Here is a 12,500-nt window from a genome sequence, read left to right on the forward strand (position 1 = left end):
GAGATTTGATGAAGGGCAAGAGATGATTTATAGTAAAAAAATAAGTAAATGAAGATTTTATACCATATATTAAAACTGTTTTGATTACAGGGTAGGCTAAAGGATCATTTATTTTCTAATCATGTAAAAGAATTATGCAAATGCCCAATATCTATCCCAGACTCACTGTGATGAAAATATATGATACAATGGAATAAAAAATTTAAAAAATACTGTTATTGACTCCTCAGAGACTATAAATTTAGTCGGCCTTGTACCGGAGCGGCCTCTGTGTGAATACAAGGGCAGCACCGAAGATTTATTCGTTTTTAAAACATTACAGAAAACAAAAGAACAGGGCGTTACTTGAGAGACCTTGCTATCCCTGGACATTACTGTAGAGACACTGATATCCCCTAACAGAAAACTGTGGGAATGCATAAGACTAGCCCTTAAAATTAAGAATTTTGTTCACCTGGGAAGCGCTGGTTATCAAAACCAAAAACATGGGACTGCCTCAGTAACAGAAAAATGAGGGTTAAAAAAAAGTAGAAATTTAGTGACAACATTTGGTAAAGTTTAATCTATAAACTTCTCTAACTTTTGGGGCTCTTGTTGAAGAAAAGGGTAATGGTCAAAGATTAAACAGTTGATGTACTACTAGTAAATGAAGAAGTAAGGCTAAGGATGTTTAAATAATAAGAAACGGGGAATTCACTGTCAGTTTAAGTAGTGTAATAAACAGCATTAAAGAGAAAGAATAGAAATTAAACTGCATCAAGTTAAAGAGCTCTGCAACTCACGCGAATAGTGAAGTGTGCCTGCAACTAGGAACTTCTGGAAAGCCCGTCTAAGGGATATGTAGAATTTTATAGCCGGATTTAAAGAACCCAAATAGAGGGAAGTAGATTAACTGTAATATCGGATTATAAGTCAGGAAGAAGTTTGGCAGTGAAGCCTTAGCCCACCCCACCACCGCAAGAGGATATAAGTTTATGCCGCCTCCCATCTCAAATACCTGCCGCGCTCAGGTATTTTTAGTTTTGGAGACTGCATCAAACAACCCACCTCGTCCCCGGTAGCGTTGTAGAGCAAATTAGATATTAAAGGACATTTGTAGCTCGATATATGTATGATGAATCACAGTAATGTGAATAGTGACTTATATAATGGCTACTGTGTGGGCAAAAGTGCTACAAGGCTACCAGGGACGAGGTGGGTTTGATGCAGTCTCCAAAACTAAAAATACCTGAGCGCGGCAGGTATTTGAGATGGGAGGCGGCATAAACTTATATCCTCTTGCGGTGGTGGTGGGGTGGGCTAAGGCTTCACGGCCAGTCCTGGAATGAAGATGTAGATGGTTCGTGCCTGTTGGCCGGCAATTCTATTATCGCTGAATAAATTCCCCTTCGGTTAAACATATATGAAAATATATTAATTCCGAGGTAGAGCGAATTAGATATTAAAGGACATTTGTAGTCGATATATATATATATATAAATATATATATATATATATATATATATATATATATATATATATATATAAAACCAACATGCTTCCTGTATGGTGCTTCTATATGATTTACATACAAATATGCAACAACTGTTCAATATACCGAAGATGATCATAAGAAGTAGAGTTGTAGGAGTTTTTGAATAGGAATCCAAAATAATACATTATTAAAAAGTACATAATTCTCCGTGACACTGTTTCCCTAGTAAAAATGAAGCGAACTTTGACATATTTTGAATAATATTTAATTTCGATGCTGCATATTTAATCGTCTAAACGACAAATCCTTGAAAAAAATAATCCGTGTAAATTAAGAATTTAACTGGGATACTCAGACTTTGAATACTTCCAGTATTCAAAGCAGAGCCACATATTCAGTCAACTATGACAAAACACTTTCATAAGTAGAACACTGAAAATTCAAGTCTTAGTGGTTCTCTTTCTCTCTCTCAATGACATCTTTTTCATACTTTATCATTATTTTTTTTCCAACTACTGGAGTCATGAAGAAATCTGAAAGTATTTCGTAACTGGTTATAATAACATCTTTCGTCTTATAGTGTGAACAGAAATTTCCACGACCTAGGCATATTGCTAATTAGCGCTCTCATTTTTATTATAAAATACTGTATAAAATTATATAACGGGAACTGTTTACGGTGAAATGTTATGATTTGGAGAATAAGTTTATAATTAATCAGTGTCTACGAGGGGATTCTAATTTGGAAAGTGAAAGAAAAGTTGATAATTACTAGTGGAAGCCAAACATTATCTGCAACAAACCTCGGTATAGTTCTATGGAACCCACTCCGTGGCGGGGGGAGGTTCACCATAAAGAGGGCAGGGGGTTCGAAGTCGGCGATGTGGGAAGCACGCCGCGCCGGCCGAACCGGTACAACCGTTTGATCTTGTGAGCAAACATCTAATGAAGCAAGATTCATTTCTGCTGTGGTGTTAGAAAAACTGCTACGTTCTCGTAATGTGAACTTGAAAATAGGGATGCAACATAAATGTTAAAGGCCGAGTCTACGATAATGGTTACTATTGATGATAAAAGTCATCAAAAGAATAATTAATTCACAATATCTTAAATAAAAAAAACACCAGCAATCGTTAAACATGCTTTTATGATTTCATTTAATATAATTGGTTGGGAACGTCTTGAATAGGTTGTTCTTAGATGCCGGTCTCTGGCTGCCAGACATCGAAAACAATGTCCTTTGTATTCCCGTCTCCGCTAATGGTTACTTTGTGAAAACTCAAGTTGGAAACCACAAAACGTTACCGGAAAAATGCTTTTGCGCTATTTATGTGCACGTTATTTTCTTGAATGAGGAAAAGGGTTAACACTTAATTAAACCTGCTAGATTCACATTCGAGTCACTTAAACCTAAGTCAACTTGTTTTAAAAATACTCAGTGAAAACAAGTTGTAGAATCACAACTAACGAAACGATCGTACAAAAAATGAGAGAGAGAGAGAGAGAGAGAGAGAGAAGAGAGAGAGAGAGAGAGACTCAACAGGACGGTTTAGATCAGTGGTAAAGTCTAGCCTACTCTCTTAATTAACCACTGAGATCATCAGTAATGTTTTTGTCTTCAGAGTTGGTTTTCCCTAAAACCTAATCTATAACACCCAAAGTAATTAGAAAAAAATAATATAATAAAAAATAATGAGAGCTAGTCCTACGATTTTTTTTTTGAAGCTCATGTTGTTTTAAGGCCAAAATTCGGATGGATGTAAAGTGTTTTATGATCCTTCTTCATTGTCCTTGGTTCAGTTACAAAGCAAAGGGGACCTCACTGTGATTTGGTAAGGCTGATACCCATCTATCTATATTGAATTTGTCAATTTTATTTGGATGCTTAACTGTTACAGCCTGAAAGCGAAGTCTCACTTGTTTACAGAATATGATTGGATAGGATAGGCTGTATAGGAGTTACGCCAAAGGCTAATTGCTGGGACCTATGAAGTCATTCAGCACTGAAATTGAAATTGAAATTGACTGTAAGGAGGTATGAAAGGTGTAAGAGGAGGAAAACCTCGGAGTTGCACTATGAATAAATAGTTAAGGAGAGAATGGAATGGAAGATGGACGAAAGAGAATAAAAACCGAGATACAAGTAAAAGTAATGAAAAGGATTGCAGCTAGGGGCCGAAGGGACGCTGCAAAGAACCTCAAGTAATGCCTACATTGCACCACATGAGGTGGAATGACAGCACTAACCCCCTACAGGATTGCTTGTCTGAATTTGACTAGGCTTAGGGTAACTTACTCAGTTGTTATAAGAAATGAAGTTAACTTGACAGGAATATGGTCTTTGTTACGGCTACAGTAATGCTTTCAGTCTGTGACATTTTACCATGAGACAACAAATTTCTTATATTCTTATAAGCATATCGGAATGCCCATGAAAAGACAACTGTAATAAAAGTGGAGGACTTGGACAGATTTATAGGCCTACCCAGAAGCCATACTTTTCTGGATCCTGGACCACCCTGAAGCGAGAGCCAGTGCTAGCTAGTATGACGCCAGCTGTAGTTTGAACCTTAGAATCCGTCCAAATACACAGAGCAGCATCATATTCTCTGTATTCTTTTATGCAACTGTTATGTATGGAATATTTTCTTTGACCGCCAGTAAACCATCCTATTCAAGCACTTTCTGTTAACACTAACATAAAACATACATTTATAAGCACATTCTCTTAACGCTCCTTTAAATATAAAAAGTACATCACATTCTCTTCACTGTAAAATAAAACATAATTCCTTCTCTACCGTATAGAGGCATTCTTGAAGCATGTTATCTGTATTCTTCACTGTTTCAGCATATCTAATACCCCCCCCTTTTTTTACTATCATATTTTTTATCGTACAATTTTGCCTCCATCTCATAAAACATCCTTTTCCAAATTTTATCTCCCTCCTCTAAACAGCATTTCCTTGCACCTCCTACAGAGCAGCACACCCATACATACATACATACATACATACATACATACATACATACATACATACATATGTATATATATATATATATATATATATATATATATATATATATATATATATATATATATATATATATAGTATAGATATCTATCTATCTATCTATATATATATATATATATATATATATATATAGATATATATATCTATATATATATATATATATATATATATATATATATATATCATATATATATATATCTATATCTATATATATATATATATATATATATATATATATATATATATATATATATATATATATATATATATATATATATCTATATCTATATAATTAGATATATATATATATATATATATATATATATATATATATATATATCTATATATGTAGATATAGATATATATATATTATATATATATATATATATATAGATATATATATATATATATATATATATATATATCTATATATATATATATATATATATAGCATATATATATCTATATATTATATATAGATATATATATATATATATATATATCTATATCTACATATAGATATATATATATATATAATCTATATATATAGATATATATATATATATATATATATATATATATATACTATATATCTATATATATAGATATATATATATATATATATATATATATATATATATATAAATAAAGATAAATGCCACGAAGGAAAAATAAACGAAGGAGTCTGCGAGATCTTTCGGCTGAAAAGCCCTTACTGAAGCAGCTACTGACAAAATACGAGAAAAGACATACAAGAAGGTTCGTATAACTGACAGATAGGGATTATAAAAGGATTAGTGCCTAGAATCCCACACACCTGGAAGATAAGAAAACTTCCCAAACAAGCATAAACAAAGGGTGCAATTAAAGTTTAAGACAATCATCTCAGATACAATCTCCAGACAATTAAAGGATTATAGGTGACAGCTATACGGAACCTGGTAGACCAAAACCATATTCACAAAAAAATGACAGACATACATTACAATAAATTTTTTTTTTTTTTTTTTTTACATAACACTAAGGCAACTGATTTTTATTTAAGTCAGTAATTATATATTTGAGGTCATTCTTAAACATGTTACAGATACAAGGGTCTAAATGAAAAAGGCCACGACTAACATTGAAGTTACAATGAAAAGTAAGTTGTATTAAAGCAGATTCTAAAAGATTTCGTGATAAGACATCTCTTGACCGTGCAATTACTGAACTGTCAATCCAATTAATTCGGTGGTTGTTTTCACTTAAATGAATAAATAATGCATTAGATTTTTGCCCAGTTTTTACAGAGTATTTATGCTGGCTTAGCCTTACTTCTAAGCCCTTGCTCGACTGTCCGAGGTAGAATGAGGGACAATCCATACATGGAATTTTATATATTATGTTGTTGCTTTCTCTGGGGCCATTTTTTATTAACATTCTTTTAGTGTGTTATTATAGGAAGAAACAAGGTTGACATTAAAAGCTTTTAACAATGGTTTAATGGTTTCAAATCCGTTAAAATAAGGCAAACTGAGAATGTTCTTAGAATTTTCTTTCTGTGTGTGTTTTTCAGTATAAAACTTTTGTGGGCTTTATTATAACAAATGTCTAATATATGTGAAGGATAGCATAAATCTTTCCCTATTTTTCTTATGTATTCAATTTCTTGATCCAATATTGTGGACTGACAATTCGCAATGCTCGTAAAAACATAGAGGAAAAAATTGATATTTTTATATTAAGATGGTGGCCTGAGAAGAAATGCAAATAAGTTAAGTTGTAGTCGGTTTCCTATAAATACTGAATTTACATTGAAATGGTTCTCTATGTATCAAAACGTCCTAAGAAAGGGAGGCAATTGTCTTTTTCTAATTCTAGATAAACTTAATCGATGGTACCTGGTTATTTAATTTAGAGAGTAAATCATTTACATCAATACCGACAGGAAGAACAGCATAAACAATCATCAACGTAACGATACCACTTTACAGGAATATGAATGATATTAGGTAAGTAGCGTTTTTTTCGAAGAATTCCATATACAGGTTTGAGAGAGCAATGGTGATAAAGGATTTCCCATTGCCATGCCAAAATTTGTTGATAAAATTCACCATTGAATAATAAAACTTACAATCAACAATGCCACAAACTCCGTGAGTGAAATAATGTGACTTTATTAGGTAGTAGGAATTCATGCTGAGTTAGTTCATTGCTAAGATATTCTAAAATAGAGTCTATAGGGACTTTAGTAAAAAGAGAACATACGTCAAAACTAACGAATCTATCAGTAGGCAAAGAGCAATTTTTGTATAATTATCAACTAAATCTAGAGAATATATATGAGAATCGGAGATGGTTCCAAGTAACGGGGACAAGATCTTAGTGATATATTTCGAGAGTTTATATGAAATTGAACCAACAGTACTGATAATAGGCGCATAGGGTTTATTTGTGCATTTTGTCCTAATCCATATAAGTAAGGTAGTGAAGGAGAATTGACTGACAATTTTGCCTAGTAGTTTCTGTTTTATCTTTAAGGATACTTTTCACTATGCTATTGAAGTTTTTTTATGACTTGATCAAGAGGATTTTTTGTTAGTTTTTTATAAGTCACATCATCATCCAGTAGGGCTTGCATACGGTGATATGTAGTCAGATTTATCTAAAATTATTATACTATTTGATTATCAGCTTTTGTGATGTGGATAGTATTGTCCTTTTTAAGATCGGTCAAACTTTTCTTATAGCGAGCAGGGAAGTTACTTTCATGCTTAACATTGGCAGCTCCGTAAACAATACCTTTAATCATGTCGACATGATTTTGAGGAAGATCACAATATTTTTCAAATTTACTTAGGGATGACCCAATCATTAAAGCAGAAGGTCTACTTGTTGCAAAGAAAGATAAACCATATCCAAGCGCACTCACAACATTTTCACTTATTTGTTTACTAGATAAGTTAACAACACAATCTTGACGTGCACAATTAGGTCCAATCACTGCTATCAATAAGATTTTTTTTTTTTTTTTTTTTTTTTTTTTTTTTTTTTAGTTTTCTGTCGAGTTTCCTTTTCAGGGCATCTGTAGTCCTACGTAGTTTTTCGTAAATTTCCCGTCGCAGCGAGTCCTTCCAATCAGCCGGGATAGAATGATTGAAAGAGATCCTTGTTCTTTCCAGTTCCTTGAATTTTTTCTTTCTCTTCTTGCTTGGCGGCTGCTATGTGCTGTTTCAACATCATGGCACTAAATTCATTGAATGGGTGATTGTCATATCTTCTTAGACGGCGTGGCAGCAAGGATTTAGGGAGCACTTGTTCAGAAAGGCACTTCTTCAGGAACTTAAGACGAATTCTGGTTGAATATGCAGCCACAAGAGACTTGGAGAAGGTAGTGACAAACACATCTCAAAAGAGGAAACAGGATAGCGAAAGTAAAACGTGGCCCTCATTATGTATAACAGAATCACGAAAGTTAGGAACGTGATAAATCCATAAATAAAAGATAAATGCCACGAAGGAAAAATAAACGAAGGAGTCTGCGAGATATCACGTATGCAAGCCCTACTGGATGATGATGTGACTTATAAAAAACTAACAAAAAATCCTCTGATCAAGTCATAAAAAACTTCAATAGCATAGTGAAAAGTATCCTTAAAGATAAAACAGAACTACTAGGCAAATTGTCAGTCAATTCTCCTTCGCTACCTTACTTATATGGATTAGTCAAAACGCACAAAGAAAATAACCCTATGCGGCCTATTATCAGTACTGTTGGTTCAATTTCATATAAACTCTCGAAATATATCACTAAGATCTTGTCCCCGTTACTTGGAACCATCTCCGATTCTCATATATATAATTCTCTAGATTTAGTTGATAAATTATACAAAATGGCTCTTTGCCCTACTGATAGATTCGTTAGTTTTGACGTATGTTCTCTTTTTACTAAAGTCCCTATAGACTCTATTTTAGAATATCTTAGCAATGAACTAACTCAGCATGAATTACCTCTACCTATAAGTCACATTATTTCACTCACGAGTTTGTGCATTTGTGATTGTAAGTTTATATTCAATGGTGAATTTTATCAACAAATTTTTGGCATGGCAATGGGAAATCCTTTATCACCATTGCTCTCAAACCTGTATATGGAATTCTTCGAAAAAACGCTACTTACCTAATATCATTCATATTCCTGTAAAGTGGTATCGTTACGTTGATGATTGTTTAGCTGTTCTTCCTGTCGGTATTGATGTAAATGATTTACTCTCTAAATTAAATAACCAGGTACCATCGATTAAGTTTACTCTAGAATTAGAAAAGACAATTGCCTCCCTTTCTTAGACGTTTTGATACATAGAGAACCATTTCAATGTAAATTCAGTATTTATAGGAAACCGACTAACAACTTAACTTATGTTCATTTCTTCTCAGGCCACCCATCTTAATATAAAAATATCAATTTTTTCCTCTATGTTTTTTACGAGCATGCGAATTGTCAGTCCCACAATATTTGGATCAAGAAATTGAATACATACGAAAAAATAGGGAAAGATTTATGCTATCCTTCACATATATTAAGACATTTGTTATAATAAAGCCCACAAAAAGTTTTATACTGAAAACAACACACAGAAAGAAAATTCTAAGAACATTCTCAGTTTGCCTTATTTTAACGGATTTGAAAACCATTAAAACCATTGTTAAAAGCTTTTAATGTCAACCTTGTTTCTTCCTATAATAACACACTAAAAAGAATGTTAAAAAAAATAAAAAATGGCCCCAGAGAAAGCAACAACATAATATATAAAATCCCAGGTATGGATTGTCCCTCATTCTACCTCGGACAGTCGAGCAAGGGCTTAGAAGTAAGGCTAAGCCAGCATAAATACTCTGTAAAAACTGGGCAAAAATCTAATGCATTATTTATTCATTTAAGTGAAAACAACCACCGAATTAATTGGATTGACAGTTCAGTAATTGCACGGTCAAGAGATGTCTTATCACGAAATCTTTTAGAATCTGCTTTAATACAACTACTTTTCATTGTAATTTCAATGTTAGTCGTGGTCCTTTTTCATTTAGACCCTTGTATCTGTAACATGTTTAAGAATGACCTCAAATATATAATTACTGACTTGAATAAAAATCAGTTGCCTTAGTGTATTAAAAAAAAAAAAAAAAAAAAAAAAAAAAAAAAAAAAAAAAAAAAAAAAAATTTTATTGTAATGTATGTCTGTCATTTTTTGTGAATATGGTTTTGTCTACCAGGTTCCGTATAGCTGTCACCTATAATCCTTTAATTGTCTGGAGATTGTATCTGAGATGATTGTCTTAAACCTTTAATTGCACCCTTTGTTTATGCTTGTTTGGGAAGTTTCTTATCTTCCAGGTGTGTCGGATTCTAGGCACTAATCCTTTTATAATCCCTATCTGTCAGTTATAACGAACCTTCTGTATTGTCTTTCTCGTATTTTTGTCAGTAGCTGCTTCAGTAAAGGCTTTTCAGCCGAAAGATCTCGCAGACTCCTTCGTTTATTTTTCCTTCGTGGCATTATCTTTATTTATGGATTTATCACGTTCCTAACTTTCGTGATTCTGTTACATACATATATATATATATATATATATATATATATATATATATATATATATCTATATATATATATATATATATATATATATATATATATATATATATATATATATATATATATATATATATATATATATATATATATATATATATATATATATATAATATAGTGTGTGTGTGTGTGTGTGTATGTATGTGTGTGCCTCATACTCCGTAATCTTGATGAGTGTCACATTGAAAGCACATTCTTTCCAATGTCCAAACAGGACACTCCCCTCCACGCTACGATAGCCACGCACCTACTGATATCGGCGGAGAGGTACTTGGAGATAGTATGCCCTCTACGACCTCGTCCATCGGCCTTCATCACCATACTTGGCATCTGGGTGACTTCCATCTGTGTCGTCTTGCCCTACTTCGTCTACGTCCATTATGTTGACCTCGAGGTAAGAATCGAGCCCTGAAGAAGGGATATAGCCTTTTCGAGTTTTAAGCCTTACCCTCTCAGAGAAGTTTAGTATTCCTGCATGCTTAGATCACACAGCTATGATGTTCAGTTTTCTCTGACCTTGCTATTGTTCAGAAAGATGTATTCGGGAAAGTGTTTGAGCGACACGTGGGAACGCGCACTAACACAGATATACATGAATACATGCACGCACACACACACACACACACACACACACACACATATATATATATATATAGATATATATATATATATTATATGATGATTTGTCCCAACTTGGTCTAGGATTTATTATACCCTATTTCCAACTACATTTTCTCTTTTATTGTTGGATAATTATAGATTTTTGGAAAAAGAGTTGATTGTATAAGTTATACACACAAATTGCATACATTATGTATATTTATATATATATATATATATATATATATATATATATATATATATATATATAGATATATATATATATATATATAGTAGTGTGTAACTTATACAGCAACTCTTTTTACAAAAATCTAACATAAGCCAACCATAAAAGAGGAAATGCAGTTTGGAAATAGGGTGATATTAAATCCTAGACCAAAGTTGGGACAAAAGTCTTCACTCTGAATGCGTGTCAGAAGGAGCAACTGCCTGTCTGGTCGATATTTCCCGAGAGCACAAACACAGACAAAAAAAAAAAAAAAAAAAAAAAAAAGTTAGGAACCCAAATGGCCAATTTTTTTTCTTTACTTTCCAACAAAGAAGCTCCAGCGCTTCTTCGCCCAACCACATCCCTGCATCCCCTCCTACTCTCTCTCTCTCTCTCTCTCTCTCTCTCTCTCTTTCTCTCTCTTATTCTTTTCATCTATATCAGTCTTCTTATTGAACTTTTAATGAATGTTTTACTGTATGAATCATGAGTATAAAACAGTCCAGTGATGACATAAAGAAGGCTTTATGTAAACCAACCATTTTGCTTGTTTTTTTTTTTTTTTTTATCCTTGTAACATAACATTAAAAAATTTCCCAACAAGCAACAGAGAAGAGAGAGAGAGAGAGAGAGAGAGAGAGAGAGAGAGAGAGAGAGCAAAGTGGGAAATCACCTACTTCCTGGTGACGACAGGTTTTTACCATAACAAAGGAAAGCGAGGGAAGGATTCCCTCGGCCAGAGACGTCTGGGTATGAGAAAATCTTTTCCCTTTTTTCAAGTCACTTTTGCGATTCCATAGTTGACGCGGAACAGAGACTATCTTGATTTGATCACTCCCCAACTGACGTGATTCTGTTTTGCGCATGTGGCTTCCTTCCACGAGAATGTGTGAAGTGAAACAGGTAACATGAGTCACGCCCTAGGTCAGGATTTGTGCTTGCGGCTGTATATACATAGAAGACATCCTGCATAAGTGAGGACGTGATTTTGCTCCTTATAATTGTAATTTTGTCATGGATAACAAGGCTAACATCACAATGAGTTAAGCAAGCAAAATTCCTGACTGTATAATACCCTTTCTATCAGGCGTATATGGAATATGCTTTTTGTCTCTTAAGCCCTGTCCACACGGTCGAACTTTGTCCGACAGACTTTTTTCGATGTGACGTCAGAAGCGGAAAAAGTCAGAACATTGATCCGCAGTTTCTCCGCTTCTGACGTCACATCGAACGAAATCTGTCGGGCAAAGTTCGACCGTGTGGACGGGGCTTTATGTTCTTTCAGACCTCTGATATACGTATAGTAACTTGGTGAATAACATTACTTTAATTTTAAATTAGTATATTTTTTTCCATAACGCTGCTAAGAGACTCATCGCTATGTCCATAAACCCCTTATAACGAAAGTTTTACAGCTCCGCAGGCGCTCTGTTAAGTTACACTTGCACCTCATCAGCTTCCAGTCGAACCCAGTGACCTAAGCTGTGCTGGCCACCTTTGCTACAATTGTAAGCAATATCACAATGTGGGAT

At 33.5% G+C, this 12,500-nt stretch overlaps 1 protein-coding gene across 1 annotated transcript in view; it reads left to right on the plus strand.

The window, feature by feature from the left end:
• Nucleotides 1-12,500, plus strand: part of LOC135226999 (5-hydroxytryptamine receptor 1-like) — a 203,812-nt gene that overhangs the window by 154,487 nt on the left and 36,825 nt on the right. Inside the window, exon 4 of the mRNA XM_064266729.1 lies at nucleotides 10,354-10,533. Coding sequence (XP_064122799.1) covers nucleotides 10,354-10,533 — 180 coding nt within the window. The remainder of the gene's footprint in view (nucleotides 1-10,353; nucleotides 10,534-12,500) is intronic.

Source organism: Macrobrachium nipponense, chromosome 15 (genome assembly GCF_015104395.2).
Source record: "Macrobrachium nipponense isolate FS-2020 chromosome 15, ASM1510439v2, whole genome shotgun sequence".
NCBI lineage: Eukaryota > Metazoa > Arthropoda > Malacostraca > Decapoda > Palaemonidae > Macrobrachium > Macrobrachium nipponense.